At 42.4% G+C, this 23,019-nt stretch overlaps 1 protein-coding gene across 1 annotated transcript in view; it reads right to left on the bottom strand.

The window, feature by feature from the left end:
• The window catches only part of LOC308102440 (pyruvate carboxylase, mitochondrial-like), a 445,486-nt gene that overhangs the window by 56,304 nt on the left and 366,163 nt on the right, over positions 1 to 23,019 (bottom strand). The window contains exons 16-19 of the mRNA XM_080452156.1: positions 14,258 to 14,414; positions 8,982 to 9,222; positions 3,298 to 3,465; positions 2,565 to 2,646 (exon numbers count right to left, since the gene is read on the bottom strand). Of these exons, the coding sequence (XP_080308282.1) occupies positions 2,565 to 2,646; positions 3,298 to 3,465; positions 8,982 to 9,222; positions 14,258 to 14,414 (648 nt within the window). The remainder of the gene's footprint in view (positions 1 to 2,564; positions 2,647 to 3,297; positions 3,466 to 8,981; positions 9,223 to 14,257; positions 14,415 to 23,019) is intronic.

Genomic DNA, 23,019 nt, shown 5'->3' with positions numbered 1-23,019 from the left:
TAACAGGGACCAGTTTCACTGGGGGGAACACGCTATCCCTCCCAGTTCCACTCCCCACTGATCAGGTGCCCCGAATAGGAGCCGCTATTGCAGCGACAGAGAACACTCTCCCCTGCCTGCTTCGCACCTGCAAACACGGCCAGTAGGCTCTTGCACATAACTGTAGTCCCAGGTTTCCAGAAATGGAATGCCTTGTTTCCTTTTCATTTTCCCATAATACAGTAGTGTTGTTGTTTGATTCGGCTCGGCAGCAGATTTGAAACAGAAACACATACTTGTATGGAGGTTTCATATGTGTTTCCCGTTCAAGGGAAAACAAACCGAACAGGAAACGGGTTGCCAACATCTGGAAATGTGGGACTACAGTTATACACAGAACCAATGGGCTCTATGCACAGCAGCCATGTTGGAAAGAAATTGGACTTCCTTCACAGGCGTTACCAATGATACTACAGTAATTAAGGTTGTGTTCCATTCTGGTCAAACAGAGTCAGGGTGCTGATATTGTGCATGTTGGCTCACAGGAAAGACTAAGGCTAAGCCAGTGGGTCTCAAAGTAGGGTCCAGGGACCCTCATGGTTCGTTGTGGGGGTTCGAAATGGCCCCTTACGGATGTGTAACTCTGAGAGTGTACAAATGGAACCAATTAAGGGTCCATTTGGTTTCCATTTGTACACTCTCAGAGTTATGGGGGTCCTTGAAATGAAAAGGTTTGAGAACCACTGTGCTACACTAAATGGACAAGAGCCTTCATTAGAATTACGCCTGTGAAGGAAGTAAGGAAGGGGCCCAATTTCTTTCCAATATGGCTGTTGTTGTGTTTGTTCTAGCGCCGGGGCCAAGCTGGAGGCACCGCTGAGTAATCGAACTCCAGTCTAGTCTCTACGGTGGTGGGCAGGAACTTTACCCCTTCGCCACCTGGACGCCCCATTATGTTTTTGTTTTGTTCATTATTGCGCTATTTGCACATCCTGTTTTTACTGCACTTGACCACCAGAATTCACCCACGGGGAATAATAACCATTAGCTAAAATATGGAACTGACAGTAATGCACTGACCCTCCATTTTCCCCCACTCATATCTGCTGTCTGAACGGTTCATAAATCTATTTGGAGCGATGCAACCAGTGTTCCATTTTTAAAGTGTGTCAGATTTCATTTGCAAGCCTGCATAGCTCCTTCCTTTCTACCTACTTACAGTATCTCGCTATCTCTCTATCCCCCGTCTGCCTGTCTGTCTGTCTGTCTGTCTGTCTGCAGAGATTCCCAAACTTTTTCAGCTTGAGCTTTTAAAATAAATAAATAAATAAAATATAACGAGGTGAAATAAACATCAAAGATGCTTTGCTACAAGCAGAATCTGCAAGAGCTACTTAAGATGTTCCTCCTCTTGCTGGTAATCCTTGGCGGAAAAAGTACCAGCTGATGACCAGGGTCAGCAGAACATCTCAGGACGGTGGGGCAGCGGTCAGGGACCGTCTCCCTGCCGATCCCTACAGCTGGACTCAGGACTATAATACTAATAACCATGTGTGTGGTTAAACTCATAATAATATTTTTTTTTATAATAAAGTAAAAACAAACAAGATATTTATTTGGGACCAATAGAGACAGTTCAGCGACCCTAAATGGGCCACGATCCTATGTTTGGGAAACACTGGTCTGTGGGAATGGTAAATGATCTGCATTTCCATAGCGCCTTTATCCAAAGTGCTTTACACTGTGCATTACGTACATTTACCCATCGATGGTGTAGGCCAGTGGTTCTCAAACTTTTTCATGTCAAGGACCCCCAAATTGACACTTATTAGCCCACGGACCCCCATTTGAAAAGATATGCCAGGGACCCCCCATAACAGAGAAGATTTTTACGGCTCTAGCAGTGATTCTCAACCATTTTAATTTCAAGAACCCCCAGTTTGACATGCGTTAGGCTATGGACCCCCATTTAATGGCATTTCTATCTCTGGGACCCCAATTTATATTGTAAAATCAATGTTAATTTAACTCTGAGAGTGTACAAATCTCAGCTATCAATCATTTAGCTGGGGGCTCCCTCAAGGACCCCTGGGGGTCCCCGGACCCCACTTTGAGAACCACTGGTGCAGGCAACCATGCGAGGTATGACCCTCATCAGGAGCAGTTAGGGGGTCAGTGTCTTGCTCGAGGACAATTCAACACAGAGCCGGGGGATCGAACCCGAGTACACTCCGGTCCCAAACGGCCAGTCCTACACCTCCTGAGTCACAGCTGCCCCAACAATGTCCTGTACATGGCTATGTCTTTCAGCCCTACAGTGCATCGGAATCATTGATGTGCTCTGCTTCTATTTAAGGACCTCTATTGGTTGTTCAGATTGATTTGGTCATTATGTACACAAGGGCTTCTTGCAACGACCTTCACCAATCATCAGAGGGCAGTATTGATGCTGTATACGATCCGTATGCACCGTCATGTTATGTGACATTGTGACGGCGATTGGGTCGGTCAATGTACGCCATTAGCTACTTTCAACCTGCCGTCTCTATTGTTACAATGCTATGGCTCTCAAGCCATTCACGTACCAGTGTCAAGCTTGGTTCCCTTGGCGCAAGACACCATGGCTCCCATGCTGGGTTGAGAGGTCATCCCGGACATGGAATCCACCTGAGAAAAGTGACATTCACATTCATTAGCATGCGAGTCTGCAGAAAAAAACTAAGTTTAACTGCACGCTTGCATTTGTGCACAAGGTGTACGATCTTGTGTAGACTGCCTTTTATGACACGGAGCTCATTGTTTGCCATTACTGGAAAAATAGGTGAATTACATATTTTGCTGTGTTTTGTGTGTGTGTGTGTGAGTGTGTGTGTGTGTGTGTGTGTGTGTGTGTGTGTTCATCACAGGGAATGTGATAAACATAACACCACGATAACAGTCATTTACAATTATAAGCGCTAATTAAAGTGTGTATCCGTGTGTACGTCATATATCGTCTCTGTCGGGTGGAAACCTCATACAGTATTATATAGTACTGTATGTCCAAAACTGTTACTTTTCAGGATTCAAATTCAAAAACAGCAAAAGTAGCAGATCTACAAGCTCAAAACGCGTCCCTTTGCGCCGTGTTTCGAGCTTGTAGATCTGCCACTTTTGACACTTTTGTGTGACACTGTGGTACGATCAAGTAGGGCATCAATGTACAAAAAAACACAAAAAGTTAGAATATGGAGATGATAGGTTTCTGCCTGACTGTGTGTGTGTGTGAGCGTGCGTGCGTGCGCGCATGTGTGTGTATGTGTGTGTGTGCATACATACCGCCACATCCACGACATCAGCCCCTGCCTCGGCACAGGCCAGCATGGCGGCAACACCGGCGCCAGCAGTGTCGTGCGTGTGCACATGGATGGGAACGTCTGGGAAACGGTCCCTCAGCGCCCCGATCAGGAGCTTGCTGGACGTCGGCTTTAACAGGCCCGCCATGTCCTGGAGAGAGAGAGAGAGAGAGAGAGAGAGAGAGAGAGAGAGAGAGAGAGAGAGAGAGAGAGAGAGAGAGAGAGAGAGAAAGAGAAGAGATAAGGTTGAAACAAGAGGAGACGGGGGAATTGATAAGAGTAGTAGAGTTTAGGAGAGAGAGAGAGAGAGAGAGAGAAAGGAGAAAGCATATGGAGTATGAGAGGTTTGGACAAACATATTGATACATAGAGAGAGAGGATAAAAGAGGATTAGAGAAAGATACATGTACCATGGGCGACCGAGCCTTCTGCTCAGCTGCCACAGTCTGTTGATGCTTTCAAGAGAGGACTAAAGACTTTCCTTTTCAACAAAGCATTTGGTTAGCTATTCTGGTTTTACCCCCAAGGTTTTCTTTGCCCCATGTTTCTTTTTTTAAAATTATTATTCTTTAAATAACCCTCTTTTTTAGATAGTTTTTATGCAAATGTTTTTTTTTATTCTGTACTGTTGCGCTTTGAGATTTGTGTCAAATGTAAAGTGCAATACAAATAAAATGCATTATTATTATCATTATGTAGTGGGAGGAGGACATAAGGGAGGAAGGAATTGGTGTCAATAATTCCATTTAGAAAACTGTTTTGTTGCAAAACAAAAGGAAACAAGTCATTGATTTCAACTAATTGACATTGGCTTATTATTCGTTATTTATTTGTATTGCATGGCTAGTTGGGTGGTGGTGGTGCAGGGTGTTGATATTTTCAGTCTGAACATTTTCCTGTCATGCTTGAACAAAGGAATTAATTTACTATGTGCATTATCAGTCTGTTAATTTAGATAAGGGCTCCAGGAAAAGTGACAAAAGTTATTTGTCTGGGAGCAAGTCTTAAAAACCTGAACTCCACAACAGTCAAGAAGCTGCTCTGATGTATGAAACATCTATGTGGAAAAACAAATGCTCTACTGCAGGGGTTCTCAATAAAAAAAAAAAATAATAGCAGATCTACAAGGACGCTTGTAAGTTTGTAGATAAGCTATTTTTGCTAGACACTGTTGTACAGCAAGTAAGTAGGGAAAAGTTTAATTTACAGGGAAAAGAAAAATAAATATGGAGATGCAAGTTGTGTGTATGTAGGTGGGTGGTAGCAATTTTTAAAGGAAAATACCCCTGAGTCATTGCGCACACAGCCAGACAGTTCAGTCTAGGCATTAGTTTGTGGTTTAATTAATTCATATCTTTTAAGGTTACAGTATGCCTTGTTAGTATGGTTAACTTTACACATGGGTTTGGTGTGGTAAAATTAATTGAAGGGATATTTCACTTTCAAATAAAATAAACATTACAAAATATATTAAAAATAAATGAAAAAAGTAATAGAAAAATCACGGCCCCCTCACGCATTAGAATATCCTTCTAATGCGTGAGGGGGCCGTGATTTTTCCATTACATTTTATTATGTTTACTTTATTTGAAAGTGAAATATCCTTTTAACTTTAGACAAGGTTAGGCGTTGTTAGTATGGCTACATACTAGCCTATAGGCTGGGGCAAACATTCTGTGAAAAAAGCAGATTTACAAGCTCACAACGCCTCGTGATGTGAGACGTTGTGAGCCTGTAGATTGGCTATTTTCAATATTTCCCTTAAAAAAATATGTATAATAAAAAGGAACGGTTTTGGACATACAATGTTTCCACCCGACAGCGACTATACACTGTTTAAGTGGTTAATAGCATTCTATCTTCTGGATATGTCCCTGATTATTTTAAGATTACTTGCGTTTCAGTCTTTTCTCAAAGCTTCTTTTAACAAACACAGGCCAATTTCTAAATTGCCACTCAATTAGAAAAACAATTACGGAAATACCAGCCTCACTAAAACGTCTGGCGGAAGTTCAAGTAAATGATTTGAAAATGTTCAATCAGGATTTCAACAGCAGCACAGAGCACCCCATTCCATACTGTTTGGATTAGATTACAGCATGGGGGTTAGCACACCTGGGACTGTGGTTTACATCAGACACGGAAAATCACTGTGTGTGTGTGTGTGTGTGTGTGTGTGTGTGTGTGTGTGTGTGTGTGTGTGTGTGTGTGTGTGTGTGTGTGTGTGTGTGTGAGAGAGAGAATTGGTGCCCATTGTTCCCCTTTCCTCCCCCATAAGTAGTGGACATGTAGTACGTGGAGTGGCCACAATTTTGGGTCCAATCCTATTTTATTTGTTTTATGCTCCACTTGGCGACATTATACTGCACGTAGGCACAATCTCCTTGCATTGTTACGCAGACATTATATAATTGTGGTGAAGACCAAAAACTCTACAAACCTGTTATGTTAAATAAACTGTCTAGAAGATCTTAAGGACTGAATGTGAAAAATGTATTATTTCCCCATGGGGATTCATAAAGGAAATACGTTCCTTGAATTGAACTGACAAAACCGAAATTCCCATAATTGGACAAGATCAGTAATCCTTATTTGATCAGCCAGCCTAAACATTGAGAGCTGCGTTAAGAAACTGAAACTCGGTCATGGTTTCTAGTCCCCAATCTTTGACTGTTACTCATCAATGGGCTAAAAGACACTGAAGTCTAACGCCTTAATGGCCATCTTTGAGATGGTCCCAGCAGAGGATGGCCTTTTGGGTCTGCTAATGAACGCAATCACTTTTGCCTCATTACTGGCCCAGAGAGTCAGTCTGCGTAACTGGAGAAAGACCATCTTCTTTTATTGAGTGGATCCTGGAGGCAATGTCAATGTTGAAACTGGAAAATAAATTAGGCATGGTTGTGGATCATCAAAATAAGGACTATTGCCTTTGGATTCAGTTCAGCAGCATATACAGTAACATTATATTTTCTCAGTGATAAAACTGTTCATGGAATTTAAAGTAGGTAACTGGTGCTAGTGGATCATAATATAACTACTGCTTGAAACACACAACGTATAGGCCTACAAACATTTTCAACCTGGCTGAATGATCTACTTTTGTTGTTGTTTCGCTGGGGGTGTGCCTGCTGAAATTTTCACACACACATACGGAGGTTGGAAGAATTAAAGATATCTAACAGATTAGATAACGTCTATGATTTTGGATATCATAATCACAAGTTGTCTTTTCCTGGTTTTAATCACTTAAACCAAATTTTATACTTAAAAAATATATTTGAAATGTTTTGAAAATAGCGAAAATAGCCAATCTACAAGCAAACGGCGGGATGCATCACAGCGCGTTGTGAGCTTGCAGATCTGCTATTCACTGGAAAACTATAGAAGGCAGTCTGTTCAAAATTAAGTCCCTACTACGGACAGATAGTAGCTCTATGTACCAGCCTGGTAGAGGAATAATTAGTATTGATGAAAGGATGGTGGCTAGCAGAGCATGGATTTCCTTCAGGCAGTACATGCCGAACAAGCCTGCCAAATTGTAGCTTACATTCAGATTCCCTGCTCTGAGGCAAGAAGGCCATTTGCCACAATTTGGGTACTCTCCAAATGGCTAAAATGTCTAAGTAGCACTCATGCTAAAACGGCTGTAGAATTGGTGCGCTTTACCACAACACCATATTTGACACACAAGTTGGAGGAGTTGCAGTTAAAAGATGTTGATGACATTCAGAGCACCCAGGGTTAAGGTTTCAAGACTAGGGTTCCGGGACCCCCCTTGGAGGTTGATGATTTGTTTTTTTATTGTATTGTATGTCTTGATGAATGATGAATTGAGTACATCTATATACCGCAATGGAAACAAGCCCCCGGGGGGTGGGGGGGGGGGGTCCCCAGATGACAGTGAAATGACGATATAAGGACTTTTAAGACTTTTTTAATACCTCAACAACAACAAAAAGAAAGAAAAGAAAAAAGAACATTACTGCATCAAAAGTAATCAACAAACTATATTATAAAAACTGGTCAAACATTGGCCAAATTGTCAATAATATAAGAAAGACCCAAAAAATGTCTACAAGTATGTGCTTGTCAGGGTGGGGAGTCCCCAGTTCAAATATGATCATTTTGATGATCACAGCCTGAAAGGGTTGAGAACCACTGGTCTAGTCTATAAGTGGAAGACACCAAAGTCATCATGCTTTTATTTCTTTCATTGCAATGATGTTATCAAATACGAGTATAGCCTCATGTGGCCTAATCCTAATCCTAATCCAACCCTTGATGCCGAGTGCCAAGCAGAGAGGCATTGAGTACCATTTTTATAGTCTCTGGGGTGACTCTGTCAGGGATTGAACGCCAGGCCCCCCACTGAGCTGGTATTATTTAAGGCACTTCATGGCCTGGCCCCTGATTACATTCTTGAGTCATCAACCCCTTACAAGCCTTTGCTGTCAGGGCTCCTCGACTCTTGGACAACCAGTCTGAGGAACTCAGGCTTGATACAACATCACTGTCTTCTTTGAAATTCCTTCTTAAAATGTACTTTTATAGCTCTAGGCCTTTCTATAACAAAACATTTTGAAATGTTATTGTTTGATTCAACTCGCTGCACTTTAGATTTTATACATGTCACATCTTGTTTGTATTCTGTTGCCGATTTCATGAAAATGTTTCTTCTGTGTTATTTAACCACTTAAACGATATATACTTCGTTGACTGGGGTCCCCCAGGGGTCTACAGTATACTTGGTCCCCTCCTCTACACCAAATCTTTTCTCTGAAATTAGCAGATCTACAAGCTCACAAAGTGCCGCAACGCAACGTGTTGTGAGCTTGTAGATCGGCTATTTTCGTCCCCAGAATAGTAGAGACAATAAGGTTCATATGGTTAACACATTGAGTGCCAATCGCGTCGATCTACGCGAACCTACTTAATTGCACAGCGTGCCAGTCGCGTAGATTTACACAAAGTGGTATTTTTTTCGATTTTGTTTTAACGGAGTAACCTAACGTGTTAGTTTTGTAATTAGAGGAGACCTATATTTCTCTGTTCTTTCCGTTGCCACAAAGGAAAGGGAAAATCCATCCAACGCATTTGCGCTGTTTCCTGATATTAAGCTCGTCTCTGTCAACGGACGGAGACTTGCACGCATAGTACACGGAAATCGGTGACCGACGCCTTGCAGTCTGTGGTGGTTGCGTAATCATTCTACCGTATTCAATGGGTCACCACTTTTGGCGTGACACACAGGTGACGGTATCACTGGTCTTGTTTGCATTAATTTGCGACATGGCAGAGATTGAGAGAAGACAGAGAGGTTGCCCTTTAGTACGGCTGTGGAAGTATTCACACTTTTGGATGTATTGGTGAAAGGAGGAGAACGTCAATGCAAATTAGCCTTGGTGAAGCCCAGCACAGCTCCACAATACTGGTGGTCACACCGGGTAGGCTGCACTCCTGATTTTATGTTTACCAAACATCCTCGCAGAGGGTTTTTAATCGTCCGTAACGCAAAAATTATCTAATGAGTTACTTTTCTCAGAAGGCAATCCTATAACGTAACAGAATATATTTTAATGGCAATAATCCTTTTTAAAAGTAACGTTACCCAACACTGATTATGATTAAATATGTGCATGTGTGTGCGTTCTCCCTGCCTCTCACCTTGATGCAGAGGACGTGTGTCCCGGCCTTGACCAGCTCGTCGGCCAGCTTCATGTAGTAGTCCAGCGAGTACTTCTGCCTCATGGGGTCCGACACGTCTCCGGTGTAGGAGATGGCGGCCTCCACCACGCCCCCGGCCTGGCCTGCGGCCTCCATGCCCAGCAGCATGTTGGGCAGGTAGTTGAGGGAGTCGAACACGCGGAAGATGTCCATGCCGTTCTCCTTGGCCACCTCGCAGAACCTGGACGAAACCCAGGAGGGAGGTGGAGAGGTGAGTGGCATGTGTGTTTGTTTGTTTGTTTGTTTATTTTCACTTACAACAGAATTTAAAGAAGATACACAAAGAATCAGTAAAAATGCGAAGGAGAATGCCTAAAAACCTTCCAGGGGCTTGAGAAGTGGCATTCTCCGGGAATGTTCGTACATTTATTGTAGGATAAAATTACATCAATCTATTACAAACAAAACATTATAGACATGTCATACAGATGAAAGAAAGACAAAAACAACACTATGGACAATATAACAAAGAATAGAAACAAAAGCATATCGCAACAATAGAAGTCATAAGGCACAAAAAGTAAACCTCTGGGGGTGGGTGGGTGTTCGTGCGTGCTTGTGAGCGAGTAAGCGAGCGAGCATGCAAGTGTGTGTGTGTGTTCAGGGAGGGGTGGGGGTGCTCAGGCGAGTGGGTTCAGATGGAAAGGGCATTATAAATTGAACAATACTTTTATAGTATATTGTGTTATTGGTTTCCAAGTCAGAGATGCATGGGAGCAGAGAGAAAGAGAGAGAGAGGGAGGGCGAGAAGATATATCTAGTGAGAGAGAGAAAGAGGGACAGAGAGAGAGAGAGTGAGAGAGAGGGAGGAAGAGAGAGAGAGAAAGAGAGATTGAGATAGAGAGAGAGAGGGAGGGCGAGAGAGAGAGAGAAAGAGAGAGAGAGGGAGGGAGAGAGAGACAGATAGAGACACCAACAGACAAAGAGACTGAAAGCTAAGCAAAGGCAGGCTGAGAGACGGTGATAAATGAACCGTGTTAGAGAGGTGCAGCACAATCTCATAGGATTATCATAAACCTACACACACTCACACACAATAATAAAATAAAATCACTGCATTTTCATGCAAACTACGCTCCTAGATAATAGTGCATATGCCGATAAGCCGTGTGCATGCATCGACATAACTGCCTCATGAATATCCCGTTCCTGAACCATATTCCCATTCCAACTATCCCTATGGAAACACAGCTTATGACGGCGACAAGAAAAAACATCAACAAATGTGCCAAGATGTACTGTATATACAACACACACAATCCTATCCAAACTAACATTAGTAAATCCCAAATATTATTGGTTTAACCCAGCCATCGTGTTCTGTTTTAGATTTCTTATTCTGGGTGTGTGTGTGACATTGACATCAAGTGACATGTCTGACATTGACATCAATTTAAAGCACTTATCGGGTTGTAATCGCACAATTTAGTGCACACTTGAATGCCTCGTTGGGTCATGAACTCTCCGAAACCCAATAGGTTACCGCAATGAACAACATGTTGAGACACAAAGATATTTACAAACTCTTTGATCAATCCATGGTTATTATCCTATTCCCGTGGTTCTGGTTTTTCACACGGAGCAGTAACGTGGAGCGCATGATAATACGCTTCACACAAAGGCCTACATGGTGCAATCTAGTTCTACATCATCTCAAAAACACTGCAGCGCAATTAACCCATTAAGACCTGAGGCGGATTCTACAAATGTCTTCTAAATTCTAAAAGTTTTCTGAAAAACTGATGTTGCTATATAGAATAGAGTAGAATAGTCCCCACTCCTTTGGGGTGTCGCGGACCCCCATCTCAAAATATTGTGTTCCACGGACCCCCGGAAGCAAAGATCTGAGTTACAAATGTTCGCTTAAAAAAATCTATCCAAAAGATTTGCACAGATTTTCAAGATTTTTTAAAAATAGCAGATCTACAAGCTCATAGCGCGGCACGAAGTAAAAATGATTGTGATGCTATTAACTACAATGACACAGATGCTTTCCTGGTTTTAATGGGTTAAACAGAGTATAAATGTCTTCCCACTTTCCAACACTGTGAGTTGATCCAAGAGATTAGTCAAGAGACAGATAGGAAATTCCCTCAAAGAGACAAATTCGGTAGATGTGAAAAGCCGTGATACGACTCTTTAAATCCTCTGCAGTTTAGTCTATTTCGACGCTTATCATAACATAAGATCAAATAACACTTTATTGTCCATTTGCCGGGACATTCGTTTTGAATGGCATGCTCCAACAATGATTAGAAATAAGTCCTATAAAAAGCATAAAAAACTAGAATAGGCAATCATCATTTGTCTGCAAATTCTACCATGTGACCGCTGCAAAGTGCCCTTTAAAATCAGTTAACCCATTCAATACGGGAACGCGTCTGTGTCATTTTGGATTTGAGCTTTAACCATTATTTTATGCTTTGGCTATTCAAAAGTAGCAGATCTACAAGCTCATAGCGCAGCAAATCTTGATAATTTGTGCAAATCTTTGAATACATATATTTTTTGTAACAAAAAATGTAACTCAAATCTTTGTTTCTGGAGGTCCCTGGAACAAAATATTGTATTCAAAGATTTGCGCACATATTCACGATTTTTCAAAAATAGCATATCTACAATGGCACTCGGTGCCGCCCTATGAGCTTGTATATCTGCTATTTTTGAATAGCCAAAGACATCTAAAATGACAGAGATGCGTTACCGGATTGAAAGGGTTAAACTAAATTACACTTTCATTTGATTTGACAAAACTGTGGATAGAAAGCCAGAGAGAAAGGCTGAAGAAAGAAAGACAAAGAAAGAAAGAAAGACAAGATGAAGAAGTCAGAGGTGTGATACAGAGAAAGCTGTGAGTTGTTACAGGCGACAGGCGTAGAGAGAGATGGAGAGAGAGAGATGTGACAAAGAGAGAGAAAGACAGAAAGAGGGGTGCATGGGAGAGAGAAATGGGTATAGAGTGAGGCAAATAGATCAAAGCCATTAATCACAATCATCTGCACATTTTAGACGGCTTGCACTTTCCCTGTAGGGAGGAGAGGAGAGGAGGAGGCAGGGGAGATGAGACGAGGAGAAGGGAGGAGAAGAGAAGAGAGGAGAGGAGAGGGGAGGAGAAGAGAGGAGAGAAGAAGAGAAGAGAAGAGAGGAGGAGGAGGCAGGGGAGAGGAGAAGAGAAGAGAAGAGAGGCGGAGGAGGAGGCAGGGGAGAGGAGAAGAGAAGAGAAGAGAGGGGAGGGACGGGAGGGGAGGGGAGAGGAGAGGAGAGGAGAGGAGAGGAGAGGAGAGGAGAGGAGAGGAGAGGAGAGGAGAGGAGAGGAGAGGAGAAGGGATGGGAAAGCAAAATAAGTTAGAAGCTGAGGAACAAACGGGAGGGGGCAGGATACAAGAGGAGAGGAACTGAAGGAAGAGGGGAGGGGGGGAGAGGAAGGGAGAAAATTAAGTAAAGGAGGAACAGGAAGAAGGGAAGGGAGAGTAAAAGAGGTGACAAGCTGAGGAACAGATGGGAAAGTATAGAGGAGAACAGGGGCACAGAGATGAGTGGAGAGGAGGATAGAGTGCAACAGGTGCAAGAGAGGAGAAGATGGACAGGAAGGAGTGCACATTATAAAAGGGGCAGAAGAGAACAATATGATGCACAATGGAGGAATAAAAAGGGGTGAAAGGAGAGGTGTGGATGACTAACGAGTTATGATAGGGGAGGAGAGGAGGAAAAAAGAGGATGGAGAAGTAGACAGAGAGAGGAGGTGAGTGTCATCTGCATACAGTGCTCTTGCATTAATCAATGCCATATTGTTAAGTACAGAATATATACTGGGTGGAAACAGAGGGATGCCAGTACAACGCGAAGATGGGTGCTTTATGGGTTGCTCAGTATTGATTCATTTTAACGAATAAACATGGCAGGCTGCATAAGACTGACCTTTATAGTACACTATGATGTAAGCTACACAGCTGCAGCTAATCAAATTAATAATGCGTTGTATAATCTGACTCACCTGTTGAATGCTGTGGCTCTGGACACACCTATCACACACACTATTTTTGACCCATTAAAACCGGGAAAGCATCTGTCAATTTAGATTGTTGCGTTGGCTATTCAAAAATAGCAGATCTACAAGCTCACAGCGCGTCACATCGTGCCGCGCTGCAAGCTTGTACATCTGCAATTTTTGAACATTTTAGGAAAATCTTGAAAGTGTTTGAAAAATCTTGAATCATTTATAACGATTTTTTTACACAAATCTTCTCTTCTGGGGGTCCCTGGCACGAAACCTTTTCAGATGGGGGTCCACGGCCAAATAGACATAATTTTGGGGGTCAGGAACTACTGCTTTATAAGGCATTATAGAATCGGCCTCAGGTCTTAATGGGTTAATTAGCTGCAGCTGCATTGCTTACTAGCCTGCCAGGTCTTTAATCTGCTGCGGTTGATTAACCTGAACTGGAAAACAAACCTAATCAGCCTAGCGTTTCATCCCCCCTTTAAGTCACCCACACAATAAGATGAAAAGTTATCACAATACCATATTTCGTGAATGAGGTGCACTGGGATTATTTACGCCTGATAGCATGAGGGTGCAATTAGTTTCCATCTCTCTATGTGAAATGGGGCAGTAGAGCAGTGGTTCCCAAACGGCGTGCCGAGGCACACCGTTGTGCTGCTGTGAATATGTGCCTTGACATTATGTGACAACCACATATTATCATTACAATAAATATACCACTATACACTACGTTATGAATTATTTACTATACTGTATATCAGTACAGTCTGTGCCCATTCATTTCAGTAACACCAAATATTACTCCACTACAATTATTTGAAAACTTTAGTTACTTTGTAGATTTTTATTATTATTACAAAACATGCATTAACCACTTTAGCCCTACTGTATATACTTCGGCTATTTGAAAATAGCCGATCTAGAAGCTCACAACGCGTCGCTTTGCGGCGAGTTGTGAGCTTGTAGATCTACTATTTTCAAAAGATTTGAATACATTTTGAACACTTGTGAAATGGGACATTCTGCAAAGTGAGAACTTTTACTTTTAGTACCATAAGTGCATTTTGATTCCAGTACCTTTGTGCTTTTACTCAAGTACATTTTGAATACCAGACTTTTTCTTGTAACAGAGTATTTCTGCATTGCATTATTGATACTTTTACTTAAGTAAAACACGTGAGTACCATCACTGGGTGTTACAAGTTTAACTCACTTGAAGACGGCGTTGTCAGGGTAGTTGGTGTATCCAACAGCGTTGGCTCCTCTCAGCAGCATCTGGAAGGGTACGTTGGGGATCAGGGCCCTCATCTCTTGCAGCCTCTTCCACGGACACTCCGACAGGAAGCGCATGGCCACGTCGAAGGTAGCGCCTAGACACACACACACACACACACACACAGCACAACCATTAGTGTTAATTCAACTCTGAGAGTATAATAATTGACCCAAATGGACCTCTGACCTCTTTTTTACTGGGCATGGGCCCAGGTCTTAATATTCTATGGTGAAATGGTGAAAATAGCCGATCATCAATCTCACAATGCCTCGCCTTGCGAGCTTATAGATTGCCTATTTTAGGTAAAGAGATTTGGTGCAGAGGAAAACATGAGGGGATCAAGTACAGACCCATGGGGACACTGGTCAACAAAGTATAATAGGGTTTTAGTGGTTATGGTATCTACAAAACGTTTCCTACACAGAGAAATGTGCACGCATATAGCATACAGTATAACCAATTTGATATGATTTCGCCAATCTCCTGTAATAACTGTAATTTTAGACCGTTTTAGTACAAACACAGAGTTTGATTCTATTCACATGTGTGCACTTTATATTGCTGCATTGCTGTGGTTTATTAATTGTATTGTTTTGTCTGAGGTTACATGGCAGGAACGTGCATCTGTTCGTGCATCTGTGCTTTCTGTAATATCTCAGGTTATTTTATTTTTATGTTAGGGCCTATGGATGAAAATGTGCATTCTTGCCAACTCCAACATATTTACACTCTCAACTCAATATTTACACTCTCAACTCAACTGTATTTAAACAACTGGAACTGTAAGTAAAGTAGACATACGGTAAGTACAGTACATGTTCACACATCTAAAGTACATATACATGCATGCACGCACATACACGCCCTCCCTCCCTCCCACCCCCCCCCCCCCCCACACACAGGTGGCAGACTTGCCAAGCCATGTACTCTGTCACAACAACACAGAGAGAGAGAAAGTTCAGTGGAACGCTTTCATCATATCATTTTCAAAGTCGTTGTGGAATCTAAAGAAACGTGGAGATAGCATCACTCATGTCCCCTTCAGGGCGTGTAGATTAGTGAACCCCACACCCGTTTATCACATCGCCAAGAAATATTGGAGCCTTCAGTGGATTTTCTGCTGATCTAACACTGTCATCATTAAATTTCATTCCATGCAGACACTCAACCGTTTGGACAGGCAGTGAATAGTAAGTACAACCACACAGTCGAATCCGGAGTGTTCATTCAACTATTGACTTAACCCATTGAAACCCGAGGCTGAATTTACAAATATCTTCTAAATCCTAACAGTTTTCTGAAAAAAACGTATGTTGCTATATCAGTGGTGCTCAAGACTTTTTCATGTCAAGGACCACCCAAAAAAATATTTGGCTGCGGACCCCCATCTCAAAATATTTTGTTGCAGGGACCCCCAGAAGCAAATATTTGAGTTAAAAATGTTTGCTCTAAAAATACATATATTCAAAGATTTGTCACAAATTTTCCAGATTTTTCTAAAATAGCATGCGCTATGAGCTTGTATATCAGCAATTTTTTAATAACCAATGGGCTACATATAGCTAAAATGACAGGTGCTTTCCCGGTTTTAATAGGTTAAATTGAGCCCTTATGGGCCAATTTCCACACTCTCAAGAGTTCATTTAACACTCCGGATTTTTGCTGTGAACTCACTTCCCAAACTGTGGGAAGAGGTTAGAACGGTCTTGAGGAACATAATCACTGTTGGACCAATTTATTTTTTTCCCCTCCAATTATAACATTTTGGGAGGTCTTGGGCTTGGGCTTTAGAAGTGTAATTGTTTCCTTCGTTGAGTCGGGACCCAAACTGGGTCACGCCTAACCTGGTTTCCGGTCGTTTCATGCTGTACGCAGCACACAAGATTGCCAAAAAAGGATTTCAATCAAAACATTACACCCCTGAGTGCGGAGCAAGTCTCCTTTTTAATCCTGCAATCAGAGAGGAGAATAATGATTTAGGGCTGTTTGGAGTGTAAAGTTCTGGCACGCATAACTGATACGTAGGAGAGTACACCTTGGGGTTCACTCCATTGCTTGCCAATTAAAAAGTCATTAATTAAGTCATTTTTCATTCTATGAAATCTTTAAAAAAATTAAAAAAGGCAGGGGAAAGGGCACAGTGGTGATTTCTGCCTCATCTATTGCACCAAAAACTCGACTACACCTAAAATAAATGTATCGATATCATTATCAATTTGAACAGCTGTGCTAAAAACAAACATGTACATCTCAGTATATACAGGTATACGGTATGGGGTGTGTATATATCCAATGAGCTGGAAATGCAACTGGGCATGAACAACCTCGCCACAGCATGCACAGACTTTGGCCTTACCATCAGCACAAAGAAAACAAGAGGTGATGCAACCAACCTGCTCCTGGAGCCCTGTACACTGAGCCCCTCGTCAACACCTCAAAGCTACTGAAAAGTTTGTCTACCTACAAGGTAGCACCCCTGTCTCGTGTGGGCAACATCGATGAGGAGGTCATGCACAGGGTAGCCCATGGAAGCACCACCTTCAGTAGACTCCGCACCTCTGTCTGGGAGCGTAGAGGGCTCAGCCTACAGACCAAACTGAAAATGTACCGTGCTGTTGTCCTCCCCTCCCTGCTGTACGCCTGTGAGACATGGACTGTGTAATAGCCGGCATGCAAAGCAGCTCGATGCCTTCCATATGAGCTGCCTCGGGAGGCTGCTCAACATCAAATGGCAGGACAAGGTTCCAGACACTGAGGTCCTCCACAGGGCTGAAATGGAGAGCGTCTATGCCATGCTCAAGCGCTCCCAGCTGTCTGTCTGGCATGTCTGCCGCATGGCAGATGAAACGCCCACCAAAAAGGCTGCTGTATGGCGAACCACACCATATGGCAGGCCAGCGGAAACGTTATAAGGACACCCTAAAGGCCAGTCTCAAAAGTTGTGGTCTGGATCCAGAGACCTGGGAGGCCGATGCCCAACACCGCTCTGTCAAGCATGGTGTAGCAGTGTCCGAAAAGCACCGTTATCCATGAAGCCGAACAGAAGCGACAGTTTCCGCAAGACCAGAGCCAGTTCCTCCCTCTCACCTAGTCGGCCTCCAACCATCACATGCCCCTCACTGAAACCGCTCATTCCGTGCAAGGATCCGCCTCATCGACCATCTTCGCACCCACAAGACACTGTGAAGTCACTTGGTCATCTTCGCAAGCGAAGGACGAACATAGTCATATATATATATACAGTATATATATATTCATATTTGTTGCTGTCGGACAGAAACCTTGTATCTCCGTATATACAACTTTTTAAGTTTTTTCGTAAATGAATGCCCTACTTCAAGAGTGTTGGGCAAAAGTAGTGAAAATAGCAGATCTACAAGCTCACAACACGTCGGATCACGGTGCGTTGTGAGCCTATCGATCTGCTATTTTCACTATTTTAAAATGTTTTTCAAATAATAAAAAAAGGAACAGTTTTGGACATACAAGGTTTCAAACCCGACAGCAACGACACACACACACACACACACATGCGCCCCCACACACACACACACACACACACACACACACACACACACACACACACACACACAGTATAATCTGCAAGAGACACCTCATGGTACATTACGCCACTAAACAATTAATAGCTCAATTAAAAACAAATTTTGTCACTCAGCTGGGTCTTTAAGGACAAAAAAGGAACAGCTGCATGTCTCCTTGTTATACTTTCAATGTTTTCTCTTTCCTTATAGGAACTGAAAAAGTCGCATCAGTAAAATTGAACGGTGATGCTAAACCCCTTGTCCGACCTTGGCACTTATATTATCTGTATTTTAGCCAGCGTCCACAGCGACGAACTACTGTACATACGTCAAGTGTGCGCCGAGATAATTTATCCCATCGGATTAGCACGAGCGCTTTCAATTTTGCCGCATTAAATTGTACGCCATCAACGTTCCAATAGCTTCACGCTTCCGTGCACGGCCCACTGCAAAGTCCCGACCGTTTCATTACACTCCAGTTACAAGCAAAGACAGATGGTGAATAAATGAGATTGTGCTTACATTTACACAGTTGTAATTTATATGTCTGTTGCTTTCCCATTCTTATCACACAAATGGGAGGAACCATTACAAACCAGCCATTGCCACGGTCTCATTTATTACCCCATGCTTGGTGCATTCGCACTCCGCGCTCTTGAGGTAATGTTTGCGGGTGTAGGGTGGGGGTGAGGGGTGGTGGGGGGGCATCTGAACCTCTTTGCAGCCGTCATAATTCAGGCAGCTTGCAGCTTCGGTCACAAAGAAACAAAAGTGTTTTGTGACACGGCCATCATAATTTGGTTCTCACGTGTGACATTCAACAAAGCATTTTCTCCAGTAGCCCACTACTGCTACAGAGCAGGATTAATGTACAAGGCTGTTTTTCATTTCCAATGACTACCTCTGTAGATAGCACTATCTGACCCAGTTGCTGGTATTATTATATCTTACACACTGTGTAGCGTAGGAGGAATACTCTATCACAGGGGACTGCTTAAACCCTCAGAGGGACTTCACTGCCATAATCTCTACAATGATTTATTCCGCCTGGCTGTGAGCAGGTGAAACTTATGTGAAAGTAATATTTCACTATCTCTGACACTTTTGTAATCTACCGTCGGTTGACTGTGTAGGGACATTCTGTCTGTTGGAGACAACAGTGTTTAATACACGTGTGGTCCGTCTCCCCTCTGTGATTTATTTCTGCTCCTAGTGATGTGAGCATACATGAGACTAATATTACCTCATCTTTGACCACTTGCAATGAGAGTGCCATAGAGTGGGGGACATTTCATTGAGGGCCGCGCTACTATAGTTCATTCTCACCATGTCTATTCAGTGATTTAAGCTAAAGAACCGGTTAAATTCATACTTAGTCGTTCAAGTGTTGGGGTAGTGAAAAATGCTTTTTTCTTCTTTTTTAGTTTTGCAACCATACTGCCTTCACACAAGAAAAGCTAACTTTTAGGCAAAAGTAGGGTAATTTGGTGATTGTGGAAAGATTCAGAGTCCTAAAGGTTCATGTTATAAATCATGTTAACCCGTGTTGGAACTTGTCCTATTTAAGATAGAACACGGGGGGGGGAGTTGGCTTGGGTTGAGCTTTAAACACATTAACCCTGGTGTCCCTAATATGACCAAACTTTCAAAAACTTTCACGATCATATATTTTTTAAATAGCAAAAATTGCAGATTTACAAACTCATAGCATGATATGATGTGTTGTGAACTTGTAGATTAGCTATATTCGCTATTTGTCGTATGACAAAGTATATAGGGCTTAAGTGGTTAAAAGTAGGGTTGTCTGTGTGAAAAACTAAGCAAAACATAATACAAAAAATATTTTTGTCTTATTTCTACACTCTGTATGTCCTGTACGTAATGTTGCTTTGCATATGTACTGTACATGGACTTAGTGACAGCATATCAACGGCGAATTTACATTGTGTGCAAACGTGGAATGAAATGCACACACATGCCTCGGGATCGAGTCCCATCTAACACCATTATGTATACGCCGTCTATAATATTCAGCGTCTCATAATGCATACATGGAAGATATCGCTTTTACATGTGCCGGCTTTAAAAAGTCGTGTTAATTATTGTTATATGCCTGTAAACGCCCCCAACGACATCATTACAGGGTAATGACTATAGTGCAGACTACCTAAATCCAAGGAGGTTTCATCAGAACACCCATCAAGGGTTTATTCTGCCTGCAAGTGTTCAAATAATTATGAGAGAGAGAGCCCCATTCTGTTTTCTCCTCGACTGATTGATACATGCAGGGGTTGTTGATGCCTTGAGAGTTTCTGCTGGTATAATTCTCCAGAGTGATTTATTCACCCTGTTCGCGACCACTCAGAAATTAGAAAGACAAAAACATGAGCTCACGATATCTGCACAGATCACTGTTTTGATATCGCAGGGTACTTAACCCTTTAAGACCGGGAACGCATCTGTGTCACTTCAAGACTTCTTTGGCTATTCAAAAATAGCAGATATACAAGCTCATAGCGCGGCACCGAGTGCGCTATGACATTTCTAAAATAGTGATTTTTTTTGCAAATCTTTGAATATATATATATAAGCAAACATTTTTAACTCTGTTACAACTTCTGGGGGTCCCTGGAACAAAATATTTTGAGATGGGGGTCCACGGCCAAATACATTTAAAAAAAAACTCTTAGGATTTAGAAGACATTTGTAGAAACCCCAGAAGCAAAGATTTGAGTTACAAATGTTCGCTTTAAAAAAATATGTATTCAAAGATTTGCACACACTTTCAAGATTTGTTTCTAAAATAGCAGATCTACAAGCTCATAGCGCGGCACTCGTTGCCGCGCTATGAGCTTGTATATCTGCTATTTTTTAATAGCCCAACGAAATCAAAAAATGACACAGATGCGTTCCCGGTTTGAATGGGTTAAAATGTTAAGTTAAAGTCATATGTGACGAGTGATTTCGGAGATGTGTTCTTGTCAAATCTGTGCAAAAAAGTGATGGATGCTGCTACACACTTCCTCCAGCTGGGGTTTTTTTAAACATCTAATAACAGAATAGCCCTTAAGCTTCAAAAGCTTAAGCTGATATTAGATTGAAATACATTGCTCTTTGACTTAGCCCAAATACTTCTGAAGTTTATTTTACACAATGACTGAACCGCACATTCTACCCAGGATTAGGCTATTCCCATGGTTCCCAGATTTCGAGCAGTCGGGGATGTCAGTCAGCTCTGCTTATACCGTTAGTGTAAAAGGGTATCAGTCTGGGGACTGTGTTGTTCCTTCAGTGTGGAGTATAGGAGGCATTGTGTTTTTGCGTGTGTTTGTGTGTGTGTTGTTATGACTCAGTGCACTGAGAGCACTTTTTCATTCCGTTTCTGCACTTTGTGATGTGCCTGGGTCAGATGCTGAATGTGTTTGTTTTAATGCTGGCCATTGTCCACTGGAAAAAGAGATGAAAATCTAAATGTGGTTTTACCCTGGTTAAATAAAGGATTGAAAAGAATATAATTTCAAAAGTGAAACAATTCATCTTTTTTTTTTTTACTACATTAATTTGTGTTTGTTTAACCCATTAAAACTGGGAAAGCATCCGTGTCATTTTAGATTTTTGCGCTGGCTATTCAAAAATAGCAGATCTACAAGCTCACAGTGTGTCACTTCGTGCCGCACTGCGAGCTTGTATACAGTATCTGCTATTTTTTAACACTTTCAACAAAATCTTGTTCAAAAGTGTTTGAAAAATGTTGAATAACTTTGACGAAAAAGTGTGAGAACTACTGATTTAGAAGGCATTTGTAGAATCGGTCTCAAGTCTTAATGGGTTAAAATGTGTTTCCCTTTGAACTTTTGCTTCCTTTCATTTCTATTCTGTAGGGATGACGGCGTCACAAGCAACACTGTTCAAAAGTTGCTGATGCCGCAGACAGAGGCCCTGGTGCGAGTCCTTGGCAGAGGTGTGTGCCTGGCCTGGCTGGGCAAAGCACTCCAACCTACACGATAGGCCGTATTCACTGGTGGCTGAGCCAGCAGAGGATTGTGTCACTCCCACTGGTCGTCGGGGGGCACCGGTTCAGCATGCAGGATCGGATCGGGGTCTGGGAGAGAGCGTGTTAACCTCTGTGCATATTACGCCCCTCTCTGTGAAACCTCCATGTGTATCGGAGGAGGCCTAAATGATGAAGTTGACTTTTTGCCTTTCTTATAGCCGATTCCCTGATATTGTGATGATTGGTCATTTTTTGTCTCGGCAGGGTTGGTTTTGTCACTTATGGTGTTCATTATGCGTTATGTATCAATCTGGAAACCCATCGCCAAATAAAAAGGAAAAACAGCGGCCTCTGCTGTTTTTTACTCTTTCACTTGGCTCTGGGACAAGCTCAATGGAGCACCCGTGCGCAAGGAGACCGGGGTTTTGGTCTGCCTTCAGCGCATCACTTCCGGTGGTGCGCTTATGTTTTCATTCCCACTAACAATATTTCTACACGGAACACTAACACCACTTCTCCCAGAGAACATGGATCGTTTTGGTTATAAGCCCACTTGTTTCTATGATGAAAGAGCAAGTTAAAATGTGAATATCCTTCCGTGGTTTTGTCTGCTCCAAGGACGCTATTGTTAAATGAGATTTGGTTTGTTTTCAGTGGGAAGGGAGCGCAAGACAGTAAATCCCGCCCACTACATTTGATTGGGTAAAGCGCGGCCTGCTTCCTGATCTGAAGGCACGGCCACTTGTAAGCTAACGCGCACATGTTCTGAACTGGGCTCTCGACAGATTCAGTAGCGTAGCTCTGAATCTGTTCTTGAGAGATTAGTTATGTATTGATCTGCATATGATGACGTCAGCTGTGGATGCTAATAAGGCATCCTCTGATGTGTGATGTTTTAATTAGTCCGGAATCACTTGATTGCCACCCACAGCCTTTACTTAAGAGTGACTAATCACCCTGATTGTTAGACCCAAGTGTCTAAACGCGGCGGTCAGCTGTTGCCTTGCTCATCTGTAATAAATTATTTAATTTTTTCACCTGAAGACGGAGTGCCTCAGTATTCTTTCCCTACAGTCTGCCTCACCACAAACAGAACTTTGGGTTCCTTTGCTTCCATCGGAGGAGGCATTCGGTTTTCTACGCCCTCCCGAGACCAACAGTGG

This window comes from Gymnoscopelus braueri (genome assembly GCF_963280865.1).
Source record: "Gymnoscopelus braueri genome assembly, chromosome: 15".
Lineage (NCBI taxonomy): Eukaryota > Metazoa > Chordata > Actinopteri > Myctophiformes > Myctophidae > Gymnoscopelus > Gymnoscopelus braueri.
This window is presented reverse-complemented; position numbering and strand designations above follow the sequence as displayed.